The sequence below is a fragment of the Gymnoscopelus braueri genome, assembly GCF_963280865.1.
Source record: "Gymnoscopelus braueri genome assembly, chromosome: 5".
In the NCBI taxonomy this organism is placed as follows: domain Eukaryota; kingdom Metazoa; phylum Chordata; class Actinopteri; order Myctophiformes; family Myctophidae; genus Gymnoscopelus; species Gymnoscopelus braueri.
In genome coordinates, this window is record NC_137606.1 from 20,370,218 (window position 1) to 20,387,379 (window position 17,162).

A 17,162-nucleotide genomic window follows, 5' to 3' on the forward strand; every position below is an offset into this window, starting at 1 on the left:
GTGACAGGCGCAGACGTGAAAAGAATGGCCAGTGGAAGGTACCAGGGCAACCGGTATCTCTGCCTCCGCACTCTGCAAGCGCAACGCCAGACTTGGAGCAATTAGTCCTTCACGCTCCAGTGTGTCGGTGGAATCTATTAAGAAGCCATTATTTGAATTGCACTTTTTACCCCTATTCCAATCAAGTTAAAAGGGACTCTCAATCCTGGCCCCGCTCTGACTGCATGTCCAACAGAGCCAATTAAGGCTTATTAATTATTGAAGAACTCCAAATAGGCCCTAAATACATAAATGTGCAGAAATTACTTGCTGCAGGCTCAAGAGCTGGCCATAATCCACCATCCCTATATGGTTATTTATATTGCTGTCATGTAATTGTATAATTAAAATCCAGCCACCATTAGTGCTTAAAACCATCGGATGTGACATATTTTAACGGTTCATTTACATAAGGTAAGCACTTGCTGGTTTTGAAAAGATCCGCTTCTATAGCGTGAGGGCTCAGCCAGGCCTTTGTGTGTTCGCTGCAAATGCCCGAGGGTCCTCCTACGTAAGACCAACATTCCCCCAATATTCCCCCCAATCCCGTCCCCCTGTTGCTCTCTCCCCCAGCCACTGTTTTGTTGGCAGGTGATAATCGTCCCGCTTGCGGGGGCTCTTGCCCAGAGTTCATTGCCAGAGACGGCGGGGCGTATTCAGTAAACAAGGAATTAGCATGCAAATGGGCTGGGAGGAAGAGGGCGGGGCTGGGAAGGGGAGAGTTGCGGGTCGCAGGTCAGACGCTCCTCAGACTTGATTGGGGAGCTGTCAATCATCCGTGGCCGCAGGGCCACGGCGCAGAACAAAGAGGAACAAAGATGGCTGACAAAAAAAGCTCTCCCTCTCCCCCAAGTTTAAGTCCACTTCCTCTTTCGGGCATCGGGAGTGCCCTGTCGTTAATGGTCTGCCAGTCACGCGGCGGGTACGACACTAACTGACGGCCTCCTGGCACAGGGAGCGGTCCCGCTGTGGAGTTGGAGAACTTCACCTCCGAGACCTCCGTGTCTAAACTCCACTCCAGCTCTGCTGCTACGGCGCGCTGGAGCGCCTCACACACTGCTGTCAAGACGGTGTCAGTGTACGGTTAAAAAAATAAGCTAAAAATAAATAAATAAAAGGACCGTCCATTCAGCACTTCTCTACAGCGACATAATCTTTTAAAATCGACCCATAATCACGTAACTTCTAACGCCACGGGACAACAAACAACCTCCAGGAGGGGCTTCTTCAGCATGTGTTGTTTTCATGGCTGGTTAGGCGCCATCTTGCTAGCACTTGGGGACAAAAGCAAACCACCCGCTTTCCCTTTCTCTTACTCTCTCTGTCTGTCTCTCTCTCTCTCTCTCTCCCTCTCTTTCTCTTTCTCTCTCTCTGTCCCCCCAAACTCCCCCCGGCCTAGGAGACAGACAAAGATAGACAGAGACACACCAGGGAATGACCGACCCCCCCCTCCCTCTGTGCCACAGATAAAGACACAGACTCTCCCCCAAGAGGGAATGAGAGAGAGACAGAGAGATGGGGTGAAAAGGGCTAGAGAGGAGTGGCAGGGATGGTGAGAGAGAGAGAGAGAGAGAGATGTGAAGGTGGTGGTGGTAAAGGGGGGGGGGGGGGGGGGGGTGTGACAGATGCGCAAAAAAAGTTGGCAGAGGAGAAAGAGGGCAAAGGGGTAGTGAGTGACACAAACAGGCAGTTTGTGTGTTTGTGTGTGTGTGTGTGTGTGTGTGTGTGTGTGTGTGTGTGTTGTGTGTGTGTGTGTGTGTGTGTGTGTGTGTGTGTGTGTGTGTGTGTGTGTGTGTGTGTGTGTGTGTGTGTGTGTGTGTGTGTGTGTGTGTGTGTGTGTGTGTTCGAACGCATTCCCATTCCCATGTGCCTGTGTGGTACAACATTTTTACAAGTTACTCATAATACATATTTGCATGCATAAAATATGGTGTGTGTGTGTGTGTGTTTGAGTGAGTGAGTGAGTGAGTGAGCGTGTGTGTGTGTTTGAGTGAGTGAGCGTGTGTGTGTGGTGTGGTGTGGTGTGGGTGTGTCACCATTCATGTGTCTGTGTGGTAAAACATTTGATTAAGTTACTGTTATAATGTATTTGCATACATCAAGATATGTGTGTGTGTGTGTGTGTGTGTGTGTGTGTGTGTGTGTGAGAGAGAGAGACGTGAAGTGGTGTATTGTTTCAGCAGTGATGCATGTGTGTGTCAGTAGAGAGAGTGTAGGACACGAGGGCAGCCGTTATACTGAGCTAATTAAATCACCCCGGGACAAAGATGGATGGCCCCACACACACGCACGCACGCACGCACACACACACACACACACACACACACACACACACACACACACACACACACACATATTCCCATGGGGACCTCCTGCAGCGCTGAGCTGTGATGTGCATCATTTACCTCCATAATCTTGCTGTCGGGTGGAAACCTCATATGTCCAAAACTGTTACTTTTCAGGCTTCAAATTCAAAAGTAGCTCTACAAGCTCAAAACGTGACACGTTTTGAGCTTGTAGATCAGCTACTTTTGTGGGACAATGTAGCATGACGAAGTAGGGCATTAATTTGTGAAAAAAACACAAGTAGTAATCTGGAGACAAGAGGTTTCTACCCGACCAAAATGATAATCATCTGCCTTCATTCTCTCCCTTCTCTCTCGTTTCCTCACCCTCCCTCTCTCTCTCTCTCTCTCTCTCTCTCTCTCTCTCTCTCTCTCTCTCTCTCTCTCTCTCTCTCTATTTTCAGGTAAGCCAGTGATGATTATCACAGAGTACATGGAGAATGGATCACTGGATGCATTCCTGAGGGTCAGTCATGCGTTTCCTGTGTGTTTTTGTTTGTTTGTGTGTGTGTGTGTGTGTGTGTGTGTGTGTGTGTGTGTGTGTGTGTGTGTGTGTGTGTGTGTGTGTGTGTGTGTGTGTGTGTGTGTGTGTGTGTGTGTGTGTGTGTGTGTGTGTGTGTGTGTGTGTGTGTGTGTGTGTGTGTGTGCGGAGGTGTAGAGTGTTGATCCCATCTGATCAGAGACATGTTATCCCCAAGAAATCACCCAACAGCACAATGAGGATTACAGCATCTCTTTTGCTAGCGATTCCCTTGGTTTCCTGTCGGCACACAAACATCAGGCCGTTCACACGCATTCTTCCACCTGAGTTCCAGAAAGGGATTTTGGTGATAAACGTAGTGTTTCATCTTTTGTTTTGTTCGGTATTTGATGGACCACAGTGATTAGGTAAACGCTTGATGCTGTAAAGGTGCTGCTTAATCTAGCTTGTATAGTTGAGTAGTTACAGTAAGTAAGTAGTTAAACATGATTGTGAACCGTGTGTTAACCCATAAGACCAGTAACGCATCTCTGTCATTTTAAGATTTCTTTGGATATTCAAAAATAGCAGATCTACAAGCTCATAGCGTGGCACTGAGTGCCGCGCCAAGAGGTTGTAGATCTGCTATTTTTGAAAAATCTTGAAAATGTCTGCAAATCTTTGAATATATATATTTTAAAGAGAACATTTGTAACTCAAATCTTTGCTTCTGGGGGTCCCTGGAACAAAATATTTTGAGATATTGTTTTATTTTATTTATTTATTTAAAAAAAAAAACTGTTAGGATTTAGATTTTTTTTTTAAATCGGCCTCAGGTCTTAACACATTGACCGCCGGGCCCGTAGTTCTACGGGCCGTTAAATCCAACGGTTAAGCGCCGATCCCGTAGCCTACGGGCTGTGGTGCTTTTTCCTTTTTTTCGATTTTTTTTTTTTTTTCAATTTTCTAGGGGGACCATTTTCAGTGTAACACCACCCGAAGTCGACCGGAAGTGCGATCCCGTTTTTTGTTTCCCGTCTAAGTCGTACACAAAAAGCCCTGTAAACCTATGTAGTTTTTCATCCTCGCATTTCCCATGTTAACATAAACGGTCAGAACTCAAACATGGCGGATCCGTTTGACACGCGGTCTCGACGAGTAGACACAAGGACATGTGCGCGTTGTTTACAAACAGTGGATCGGGCAATCTAAAGGATTTTAACGGGGCCTATGGCGACCTGAAAAAAAAACAAAACAACAATAAAACCTTGGCACTGGTGAGTACATTATGAGATTAGCCCTTGGCGGTGGATGTGTTAACACATTGACCGCCGGGCCCGTAGTTCTACGGGCCGTTAAATCCAACGGTTAAGCGCCAATCCCGTAGCCTACGGGCTGTGGTGCTTTTTCCTTTTTTTCGATTTTTTTTTTTTTCAATTTTCTAGGGGGACCATTTTCAGTGTAACACCACCCGATCTCGACCGGAAGTGCGATCACGTTTTTTGTTTCCCGTCTGTCTCCATTCTAAGTCGTACACATAAACCCCTGTAAAAGCCCCTGTAAACATGTAGTTTTTCATCCTCGCATTTCCCATGTTAACTTAAACGGTCAGAACTCAAACATGGCGGCTCCGTTTGACACGTGGTCTTCACTGGTAGAAGCAGTGAGATCTCCGCGATGTTTACAAACAGTGCACAGCTCAATCTTAAGGATTTTAACAAGATCTGTGGCGACGTGAAAAAAACAAAAAACAACAATAAAACGTTGGCACTGTTGAGTACATTATGAGATTAACCTCTGGCGGTCAATGTGTTAATGGGTTAAAATAACTAAATTATTATTTCCTATAACGAACAAGTTGATGCCAATCTGTCAACAGTTACACAATTAGCAAATAGCTGATCTCCACAGTTGTTCTTACTCTCATCCTTAAAAGACATTCATATGGATGATTTTTACAATGCAGATTTAGCAAAAGCTGCTATATTTAACACAAGAGTATGCATCTAACTAATTACAGACACACACTCTCCAAAAAGATTTAAGAGGACATTTGTTTAACTGAACTGTTGTTTACTCTCTACAGAAGAATGACGGGCGCTTCACGGTGATCCAGCTGGTTGGCATCCTGCGTGGCATCGCCTCGGGTATGAAGTACCTGTCAGACATGAGCTATGTCCACAGAGACCTGGCAGCCAGAAATATCCTTGTCAACAGCAACCTGGTGTGTAAGGTGTCTGACTTCGGCATGTCCCGCGTCCTGGAGGACGACCCGGAAGCTGCCTACACTACTAGAGTAAGTGGGTTGTGTTTCAGATAGATAGATTATTATTTGATTATTTAATACATGTTGGGGGTACAGTGTGATATGATGATTTGGGCTCAGAACGCTACACAGTAAAATGCTCGGTGTTAATTTAAAGGTAGGGTAAGTGATATTTTTGGGTATACATTTCTTTTGGTTAAAAAGGTTTAAGTACTATATTCTGATAGTAATCATTGCTACAGAGTGTTTGTTCGGTCACAGGGGTCTCTCCAGCGCTTTAGTAAACAGAATATAGTACATTTTCAGGTAGGTGACAAAATTTAAGCCAATCAGGAGAGAGCACTGAAAATGCATTTTCTGTTTAATAAAGAGCTGGAGAGACATGGAGGCTCCTTTTACTGAACAAACACTCTATAGCAATGAGTACTATCAGAATATAGAGCTATTTAACACTTATTTTAACCAAAGTAAATCACTTACCCTACCTTTAACTCTGAGAGTGCACAATCTCAATCGATTCAAATCAATTGAGGATTTTACTGTTTTGCATCTGTGTGTGTGTGTGTGTGTATGTGTGTGCGCCTCTATGTGCCTGTATTTGCAAATTTGGTCCACTTCCATTAATTCACTGTCGCTGTGTCCTCCAGGGAGGGAAGATCCCCATTCGCTGGACGGCGCCAGAAGCCATCGCCTACAGGAAGTTCACCTCAGCCAGCGATGTGTGGAGTTATGGCATCGTCATGTGGGAAGTGATGTCATACGGCGAGCGGCCATATTGGGACATGAGTAACCAGGATGTAAGTCTTAACGGTCACAATAGCTCACAAACTAGCACACTTCTTAATCATCCCCTTCCAGTCAGTTTGACTGTTGTTTCCATTTCTAAAGACTCTTGCATGATTTGGTGCGAGTAGATGGAAAAAAGCGCTCAAAGTACAGTTACAGACTAGCATACATGGGCAACTGGTGGCCTGGGGGCCACATACGGCTCCCACCTTCACTTAATACGGCCCGCAGGTTAATATCGGAATACTGATATATATTATATAATTATATAACCCACAATTCCAAATATGCAAACATGACACGCTTTAATTACTTAGTCTATATTAGTAGCTTAATGACTAGTATTAAGATTCTATTGTCTTTTTTATGTCCAATGTATTTGTATTTAAGTTCATAAAGTTAACATAAGTAAAACTAAATGAATTAGAAAAAAAAAACTTTTCAGGATTCCGATAAAAAAATATATTGTACATCTGCTAAAAAAAATAGCAGATGTACATCTGCTATTTTTGCGACTTTTGTGTGACATAGAATGGAGAAGTACGGCATTCATTCACGAAAAAAGTTAAAATACGGAGATAAGAGGTGTCTGCCCGACAGTATATATGCAATGTGGCCCTTTGGAGTGAGTGTGGAAATATAGTGGCCCTCTCAATCATCAAAGTTGCCCACCCCTGGACTAGAGTTTAAGTGGATAGTAAAATGAACCCTCTCTCTTTCTCTAGGTGATCAAGGCCATCGACGAGGGCTACAGGCTGCCCCCGCCCATGGACTGCCCTGTGGCGCTGCACCAGCTTATGCTGGACTGCTGGCAGAGGGAGCGGGCCGACCGGCCCAAGTTCGGGCAGATCGTCAACATGCTGGACAAGCTGATCCGCAACCCCAACAGCCTGAAGAGGACCGGAGGAGAGACCGCTGTTAGGTAAGAAGGAGGATGCCATTGTGTGTGTGAAGGACAGAAAACAAGCCTAGCCAATCAGTTGCGTGAAAAATGAGAGGACTTGGGTCAATTTGAAGAAAGCATTCGTGCATATGGATGCACTTGTGTATGCACATGCAGAAAAACACTTCAGCTCACGTCATAAGCAAATAGGTGCACACGCGTGCACACACATATACACACACAGATGCACATAATAACATGTGTGCGTGCACGCCCAAATACCTACTCTCATCGGTATTTACACTCCCCATTAAGTGTTACCCTCTTGCGGTGTACAGTTTATTGTAACACAAACACCCGCCATAATGGGGTCCTGCGGTGAGCGGCCTTAATGGCATCGTACGCTGAGGAATGCACACGCTCTAACAGAGTGGAGAAATTACGACGCAACGCAGGGTTGAAAACAAACACGACCTTGCGGCTCCGACACCATTACTTCCCAGCAGCTAGACGCGTTAAAAGGACGACCTGTGTGTGTGTATTTACAGACTCGACGCAGGCCAGCGGGAGTCTGTTTTAGTTTAACAAGCGTGCGCACGCACACACACACACACACACACACACACGTACACGGGCACATACGTTCACCTAATGGGATACAGAGAGCGAGAGGGTCCGTGTGGAGTAATTAGCTGGACTGAATCCTATAAATGCTGCTTTTACAGGTATGTGAGGATAAGGGGACTTAATAAGTTGTATGTATGCGTGACTGCGTGTATGTGTGTGTACTTGTTTTACTATACTTGTGAGGGTACAAATGTCCCTCACTAGAAGATTCAGGTTAGGGGTTAGGTTAGGCATTTAGAGGTTCGGTTTAAGGCTTGTGGTTATATTTAGTCGTAAGACTGATTTATACTTGGTTGTGTGCCGGTGTCACACACTGAAAATATTACTATATTTTACTCTGGCTTCGGCGTTGGGGTTACTTAAAATGGCTGGTTAAAAAAGGTTTATTCCCCCCTCCCATTATTCTGATGTCCCCACAAGTATAGTATATGAATGTGTGTGTGTGTGTGTGTGTGTGTATGTGTGTGTGTGTGTGAATGTGTGTGTGTGTGTGTGTGTGTGTGTGTATACGTGACGTGTGTGAGGAAAGGGGTCACTGCACAGCACTGTTCCATACACCGAGTGAGGATCACTTATTATAGTTTGACATCCAGTTCTCCACAGCTCACCACTAGAAACCTTCACCATGTCATCCAGCACACGTCAAAAGTACGTACGTACTAGCGCTCAAAACCAATTTGTAGATATCTTTTAAATTATGGAGGCAGAACGAGAGTGAGTCAGAGAAAGCAGGGAGAGAGAGAGATGGAAATAAAACTCCAAATAGAGGGATTCAGAGAGAAAGGGAGAGAGAGATCAAGCGAGACTTAGTGGAGCGGGACGAGATGGCCAGTGCCTCACCTCAGACTAGCCGGCCCCGTGTAAATGTTTAATGGCTGCCAATGCCGTCCCAGCTCTAGGCACAAAGGAGGAGAGTGGAAAAAGGAAAACGAAGGAAAAACAGGGTAATTCAGTCCGCATGAGGCACAGTGTGTACCAACGGCTATCTGAACAAGAGAGAGCGTGCTGCTGTGGCGCGCGGTGGAGTTCACTGGAGTGTGTGCTGTGCGGATCCTGTTTTCTCTTCAAATAAGACCAAACGAACTGTGTCGGTGACACTGAGGGAAGGAACTGCTGTTTGACTTGGCACGGATTCCAGTAGGACAAATACGGAGGGGACACGAGGGAGGCCGAGTTTGACAAACCTGCTGATCCCATCATGGGGGAGCTCACAGTGAAAGAGAAATTAAAGATGGATGGAGAGAGAGAGAGAGAGATGGTAAAGCGATGGCGAGAAATTGACCATTTTATGGCATAGTGGTAATTCTTTGTGTCATGGCCTCCTGGTACTGTGATGGATCAGAGCAGTAACACTCCAGTTCCCAGAAGGCCGGAGGGCATGTTGTCACCCCCCTTACCACCTCAGGCCCTGTTTTAATTAGGTGTCGTGCTGGTGTATGTTGGGTAGTATTCGTACATGGGTCAGGATCGCTTATGCTCTGCCAAAGACCCTCAAACTGCCTATGATTGATGATATGGTAATCTACCACATTTATTATTAAATGTATGTATATATTGAATAATACATCTTAAAAAAAAAAAAAAAAAAAAACTATCTGTATATTTCATGTGTCATAATTGTCTTCTTCTTCTCTCTGCATCTTTCTCCTCGCTTGTCATTCGTCTCTCTTCCTCTCCTCTCTATCCTCCATCCCATCATCACCTCCACCCCTCTGTCCCTGGCCTTGTCCCGCCCAGGCCCAACACCACCCTACTGGAGCCGGTGAGCCCGGAGGCCTCCTCAGCCGTGGGCTCTGTGGAGGACTGGCTGCAGGCCATCGGCATGGAGAGATACAGTGACAACTTCACCGCTGGAGGATACACCACCCCCGAGGCTGTGGTGCAGATGACACAGGAGTGAGTCTGAGGGCCGGGGTGGGGGGGGGGGCATGATTGAGGGGGAAAGAGTAAAATAATCACTGTGTAAGCTGGACGGAGGGAGAAGGAAATGTGGAGAGCAAGAGTAGGAAACGTGATGACTTTTTCTATAAATAAATACAGTATATTTTACTCCCCACTCTTGTGTGTGTGTATGTATATATTCGGTACTGTGTATATATACATATATATATATATATATATATATATATATATATATACACAGTATATACATATTACGTATATATACAGTGTATATACACACACACACAATTGTTATATGTATTAATAAATAAAATCGTGTTTGTGGAGCTCTCATGCCCCTCATAACTTAACTATGTCAGTCAGTTTGCCATACTGTTGTCATGTTTCTATCGAATATACGGTATGACTACTGGCTTAAGTATAATTCATAATTCATCGCACAACAGTGAATAACTTAAAGCCTCACTGTGTAATTTTTTTTTTTTACATTATAAATTTATATTGCTGTCCGGCAGGAACCAGCTAACTAAATTTTTCCGCTTTTGCGTTTTTTTTCCATAAATCAGTGCTATTGAACACCCTTTACGTCTGTGTGTTGGTAAAACAAATATTGAACCAATGAAAAGTATTAAAAAGTGCTGCGGACAAAACCAGCTAACTTTGGATCCTCAAACTTTCTGCTAAACCAGCTAACTCCAGCAAAGGGGGGTGGAGTTAGCTGGTGTAGGGCTCCACCCCCTTTTGACCTGGTCCATTCATCTGTTCTTATCAATGATGAACAAAACCTCCTAACTTGTTTTTTTTATTTCCTGAAAAATTAACCTTTTGGAGTTAGCTGGTTCCTGGACAGCAGAGATATGTTAATACAATATAACTTATAGAATTGGGGTGGTTGTATTTAGTCCCTGCTCTTCTATTGAGACATTTAGATAGTGTCAAAGGTCATGTCTCACACAGGATCTGACACGAATTCTATCCCCTCAGCAAACGGGTAGAAAGAGGAAAGTTACATAGTGCTGCTTTAAATAACAGAAAATAACTTACTTTCAAGCTATACTGTGCACCGAAATATAAATGAGGCCATAGGATTGATGTGTTGTTGTTGAGAGGACTTGCTGCTTGAGCAGTGAAGCAGTTGGGCCGGCGTCCATGCAGGCTGTGAAAGCCATCACGATGTGGAACGAGGTCGCCGGCGTTCAGCTGCATCCGTTTTGTTATCGTTGACCCTGGTCCTAATGGCTCTCCCCCTCCCTCTCTCTGCTGTACCTTTTTCAGGGACATGGCGCGCATCGGCATCTCCTCGGCCGCACACCAGAGCAAGATCCTGACCAACGTCCAGGGAATGCTGTCCCAGATGCAACAAATGCAAGGCAGAATGGTTCCCGTCTGAGAGAGATCTAGCTCTAACTATAAAAGATATTATTATTATTAAAAAACAAAAAACAAACAGCTTCCTTTCTTACGGAAAAAAACTACACAAAAGATTAAATATAAAATAAAATAAATGAAAAAAAGAACAAGAGACAAATAAACTATGAAGAAATAGTTCACCTCATCCATGCACTTTAAATTGGATCTAAAAGAAAAAAGAAGAAGAAAAAAGTGGGGGAAAATGGCACTTTTTTATCAGACCTTTACCTTGCCCTTTTTTTGTGGAGAATGGGATAATTCTGTCCGCGGTGTTCCGAAGTTGTTGGACGGACGTACGGACGGACAGAATAGTGCTTCCGAGAGGCCAATCTGGAGTGCCTTCGACCGGTCTGGAAGGAAGAATTGCGAAGGAGGGGGGCAGTACCTCTCTTCCCTCCCTGGGCAGAGTGTCGTTTCTGGAACATTTGTTTTCTGGAATAAATCCAGCGGAGTAGACTTTTTTTAATTTCCTGTGACTCTGTTTTATTGTACATGAATTGTTTTGTGTGGGACGTCTTCTCTCTCCACTGGACCTGTCTGATATCTGATGGACAAAATGGAGGATCCAAGGACCCCCACATAAACAGAGGTCGGGGGGTTGCAGGAGGGGGGTCTGCGTAGGAATGGACTTACCTCGAGGAGGCCCTGCTTTTTTTGTTCCGTTATGTACTTGTTTGGTCCTGTGTATATTGTTGCCCTCAGGACGTTGCCAAGAATGTCTTTGATTTTCTGTAGGTGCATTCCCATCCCCTAGACCCCCCCCCCCCTCTCCCACCCCCAACATGCTGGATTTAGATTCATCCACCCCGCACCCCGCCCCTCCCCGCATGGGTCCGACCGTTCCTCACCGCTTCTGAATGGACAGCCTTTTGGGCCAGTTGGCTACTGTGAATTGGCTTCCTAAAAGTGTCTGTGAGAGGGAAGGATTGGTTGGGACAAAACGACGCGGCAAGGCAAGATGGAGTAATAACTAAGCATCATCATCATCACCATCATCATCGTCATCAGCATGCGGATAAGCAAGATAATTCCTGCTGGTTATTATTCAAGCTGTCATCATGGTAAGAATTCACGTAAACTGTTTCCATAGGTAGAGTGTATGGACTTAAAATGTATGTATGACAGAGTGAACGTACAAGACATTATGAATGCGTACGACAGGAATATGAAGAGCAGCTCTAACACCCTCCAGGTTCTCTGAGACTGGGGCCATTGTGAGAAATGCAATATAGATGTCCTCTTATATTTGTAGTGTAGGACCCTCACATTGATTAGAACCATCCAAGTGTCTATAAGCTCTATTACTAATTAGAACAGCTCTCTCACTACTCGCTCTGTTACACACTCTCTCTCTCTCTCTCTCTCTCTCTCTCTCTCTCTCTCTCTCTCTCTCTCTCTGCTGAGTGGGAGCTCGCTGGGCTCTCGGCACCAGAGCTGTGTGTTAATTAACAAGCGGGTCGCGCCACCTGAGGCAGAGAGAGCAGATCAATAGACGCTGGTCTGTGATCAGTCACAGGCCTTGACGCCGCTGGCATGTTGATGAGAAGGATTAATCAGCTACTGACTCGTGTAGTGAGGCCCAACGCGCAGCCCAAACGAGAGTGGCATAGTTCTCAACGACTTTCCTGGAACGGAAAGAAGGGCTTTTGGATTTTTCGGAGGGGGTGGGGGGGGGGCTTGTGGGGGATCCAGATATGCTGATGTCATGTATGCACACTGACGCTGTTTTGCATTTAGCAGCAGATGAGGAGATTTTTCCCTTTAAGGTTGAAGGATACTCTTGGTTAAGATTGGACGTCAGGCAGAAATTGTTTATGTTCGAAAACCATTGCGACTGAGTGTGGCCTGATTTTTTTCTTCTTCTTTTCTCTCATTTCTTCTCTCTCTCTCTCTCTCTATCGTTCCCCACAGCTGCTGCCATCCATTACAAACAGGATCCCTCGCTCGTTCCCCATGACCACCAGAACCCCCTCCCTCCTCCACCCTCCACTACGGGGTCTGTTTTTCCCCTCTCTCCCTCCTTGGAGTCTCCTCGAGATGAGAAATCCACCACTGCGTCTGCCACCACGCCACGTTAACCTGACAAACTGGCCATTCGCACTCTGCAGCCAATCCAGTGACTTACTGCAAACACTATGAATGAATTAACAACCTAAAAAAAAAACACTAAAAAGAATGTAATATAATCTAGAGGCCCTGCTCCAGTGGATAATGTACTTGTATTTTTTTGGAGAAATTTGTTTTATTTTGTGTCGTTTTATATTTTTTGTTTGCATGTACAGTAATGAGTGTTTGATTTGGCCGTTAATGTATGTTGAGTATGATCGACAGGTGTGTGTGCGTGTGTGTGTGCGTGTGAGTGTGCGTGTGCGTGTGCATGCGTGTGTGAGTGTCTGTACTGTATGACTGACAGTATCTTGAAAGTACTATCAACATTTGTGTCTGTTTTCATGCCACTGTGGAGATGGAGATTATGGACTTGTGTTATTTTTGAGACATTTGATAAGAAAAAGATGTATTGCTTCCTTTGTGCAAGCTCTACTCGGCAACAGCAATCATTTAAAACAGTTTTCGGGTGCGCATCACATTTCCTGCTTTGCCTCGTGCAGTGAGTTGCGGTAGGACACACGGACAGTGTGACAACAGCACGCCTGTCCTTACAGACTGACGGACAGTCAATGACGATGGATTCTCTGAGCTAAAAAAATAGATAAAAGGCACATTGAGTGGAACCGTCTTTCTGCATTGGGATGTACAGGGGCATTTCAAATGGACGCACCAATGTACACTACAGAAGATCAGGAGCTGGGAAAAGTGAGTTTTAAGAAGGAGAAGATCATGGATAATATTTTTTTGTTTCCTCCAGTAAACATCACACAGCGGACCGCTTTCAACCAATGGACTGTACTCTTATCTTTGCTTTTTTAAATATCCTTATCTGAATGTTTTTGAACTCCTTATGTGAAGCTTCACACAATACAAAAAAACACCTCCGTCCTTAATCCCGGCTTTTTTTCTTTTGGTGGTGCATTGTTTTAGGGTTGTTATCTGTAGAAAAAAGGACCTGTTGTGGAATTATGCAAGAAATGTTGGGAAAGAGAAGGAAAGCAGAATGTACTGTAAAATACTTTTTTCCTTTTAGTTCAATGAAATAATGAAGAAAAAAAAACCTAACAGTTAATGTTGCTCATTGTATGCCTTCCGATGCCATATGATCTAGCCATGTAGATCTAACATTCTCTCAAACTTTGCTTTGTCTTTTTTTTTGGTTCATCTTTTGTTTTTGTCTGTTTTTTGTTTATGTATTTTTTTTGTCGAGGAATTCTAGGTACATGTAACTTATGTCATTTATTTATGGCCTTTTATATCTAGTTTGTAAAATGATAGCCTAAAGTGAAGAAAATGATGGGGTGCCGAAGTGCATTCTTATTAAAGTAGAAATCATATGAATCGTTGTCGCTTCTGGTTGTTTAAATACATGTGTGCGCGCGCATGTAGGCTCACTCACACACGCGCGCGCACACGCACGCACGCACACGCGCACGCACACACACACACACACACACACACACACACACAGAGAGAGAGAAGCTAGTGCAGAGGGGCCATCAGCATTTCAATCAATTATTATCACTGTGTCTACAAAGGAGAGCTAATTACATGGCTATTATGCATTGATTACTGCATTGATGTGACTCAGTAATGGAGAAGAACAAGGACAACACTTCAAGCAGTTACTTGGCTTAATTTGGTCTCTTTGTGACATATACACGCTCATAACATACTAACACACATATATATATACAGAAAGCCCTCGTCAGTTGGCAGCCTGTCCACTCTGTAGCACATGTTTAATGTAGATCAGCAGGCGGCGGGTCCTTTGGCACTGTGTGTGTGTGTGTGTGTGTGTGTGTGTGTGTGTGTGTGTGTGTGTGTGTGTGTGTGTGTGTGTGTGTGTGTGTGTGTGTGTGTGTGTGTGTGTGTGTGTGTGTGTGTGTGTGTGTGTGTGTGTGTTTAATCAGAACAACATCTGTTTCCTGCACTCATTTCCAGCGGCAATAAACCTCAGATTGTCCGGAGTCTTTGATAGGGGCCCGGGGAGGGGGGAGGGGTGAAAGGGGCCATTTTTAGAACAGAGCTATAGTGGCTCTGAGCCAAATGGTGTTTTACACGTTTCCTGAGAAAGCACCCAAACTAGACATGCATACATTAACGGAGAGAAGATTGGTAGATGCTTATCACACAGTGAAGGGAAAGTGTGTGTGTGTGTGTGTGTGTGTGTGTGTGTGTGTGTGTGTGTGTGTGTGTGTGTGTACTATACTGTGCTATACTTGTGAGGGCCAATTGTCCCCACAAGTAAGAATTTGAGAAATAGACATTGTGAGGACAATTTCCCTAGTCCTCACAAGGGAAATTTATGTTTTATGGTTAAAAAGCAAGATTTTTAGGGTTCCATTAGGAAAAGATTCAGGTTGGGGTTACGGCTAGAAATAGCGCACACCAAATAATCAATAGAGGATCTACAAGTTCGTAACATGTCTCAATTGTGAGATTGTAGATCTGCTATTTTCGGTGTGTGCAACACCAGCGCACAAGTAAGTATAGCACATGCAGGTTTTAAGGTATAGCAGTTTATTTTTATTTTTAAGAAATGGTAAAAATTGCATTTATAAAATTGCCATCCTATGTCCTCACAAGTATAGTAAGTATTAGTAATACTGTGTGTGTGTGTGTGTGTGTGTGTGTGTGTGTGTGTGTGTGTGTGTGTGTGTGTGTGTGTGTGTGTGTGTGTGTGTGTGTGTGTGTGTGTGTGTGTGTGTGCGTGCGTGTGTTCCCGTGCATCTTGGAGGGGAAGACTGGAGAACATTAACTGACGCTGAGTGCGATCAAATTCCTTTCGGCTGAGAACATTGTTTGTTTAGAGTTTTGGAAGATTTGCATGCAGATCATTCTGCATAAACAGATCCACAGAGAAGATACACTGCAGAGAGAGGGACACACAGACAACGCTGCTGGAACTAAAGGTAAATGGGAAGATGTGGCTCTGAAAGAGCAGGTACAGAACACAGTATTTATAATAGTAATACATCAAAGTTCTACAGCGCTCTTCTGGACACTCAGGCGGTTTCCGTTTGGGAAGGGAACTGTGAAGAGTGAGGGGAAAATTAGAGAGTGTGGGATAGAACAGTGGTTCGCAAACCTTTTAGCTCAAGTCCCAAAAGAGAAATGGGATGTCTCCTCATGACCCAAACTAGTGGAAATAGCTAATCTACAAGCTCACAACATGTTGTGTTGCGTAACTTATGAAATTCCTTTTGTTTGTTTGTTTGGTTGGTTGGTTGGTTGGTTGGTTTTTAAATGTATTAACTTAAAACATTTTTAATAGATATATATTTTTTTAATAACAAAAGATTTAGGAAACAAAAAAGGAATATTTCTTCTTGACCCATTAAAATTGCTTCGCTACCCAAAAATTGGTCCATACTCACTGTTTGGGAAACACTTTTGGTAGAAAAGAGGGAGGGAGAGAATTTCTGAGTGAGTGATAATTCCAGACAGGGAGAGTAGTATATATACACAGTCAAATCCACACAGTGTTAATGTAACTGTGGAGGAGAGGTCACATGGAAATCAGAGGTTGGCTGTCTGCAGGACTTAGGGAAGAAAAGGAATGGAAGTCATGTTGAAAGTTCAGGTAGTGGCCATGTTACGACTGGAACGTTGCCTCGCTCCTCAGCGCGGCTGCAAGGAAATGACCGCAGCCACCGCAGCCCAGCGCCCCTGTCAGTGTTTGGACCTTTAGTCCTGCGTTCTCAGGAACAGGGTTCCAAGGAAACCGTCTCCCATGTATTAAAGTCCATTATTCTTCTTTTTCATCGGGACAAAGCTACAACACAGATGGCGGAAAAGCAAAGTGCCAATGCTGGGATGGTTGTTAAATATGTCTGGCACTGATGAGGGGCGACATAATCGTATTTATTTTCACAAGCGTATTCATCTGTCGCTTTATATGTGGGTTTGGTGGAGTTTCTTTTTTTTTTTCTCGCGGGAATGAGTTATTTGCAGAAGCGGTCAAATTTTTGTTTTGGGAATCGTTCAGGGCATATTCAAGACTCGTTGGGAAATCGATTGCCACAAACCCACCCAAGCTTCTAGTCAAACAAAGGGAGAAAATTAAAGCCATGTTAACAGAAACGCTCTGACAACACCACTCTCTTTTCTCTTTCTTTCTTTCTCACACACACACACACACACACACACACACACACACACACACACACACACACACACACACACACACACACACACACACACACACACACACACACACACACACACACACACACACACACACACACACACACACACACACTTTCGACACCCCCCCCCAACCTTTTGTCAAACAATCTAATTACGAAACCTTCAGATGAAGTGTGGGCCCCT

The 17,162-nt window shown here is 44.3% G+C and overlaps 1 protein-coding gene across 2 annotated transcripts in view; it reads left to right on the forward strand.

The window, feature by feature from the left end:
- Nucleotides 1-13,230, forward strand: part of epha4l (eph receptor A4, like) — a 60,507-nt gene extending 47,277 nt beyond the window's left edge. For both annotated transcript variants that reach the window (XM_080428884.1, XM_080428885.1), the window contains exons 12-18: nt 2,789-2,850; nt 4,931-5,140; nt 5,758-5,907; nt 6,622-6,818; nt 9,144-9,302; nt 10,584-11,779; nt 12,630-13,230. In XM_080428884.1, the coding sequence (XP_080285010.1) occupies nt 2,789-2,850; nt 4,931-5,140; nt 5,758-5,907; nt 6,622-6,818; nt 9,144-9,302; nt 10,584-10,698 (893 nt within the window). In that variant the 3' untranslated portion in view covers nt 10,699-11,779; nt 12,630-13,230. The remainder of the gene's footprint in view (nt 1-2,788; nt 2,851-4,930; nt 5,141-5,757; nt 5,908-6,621; nt 6,819-9,143; nt 9,303-10,583; nt 11,780-12,629) is intronic.
- Nucleotides 13,231-17,162: the final 3,932 nt, after the last annotated feature.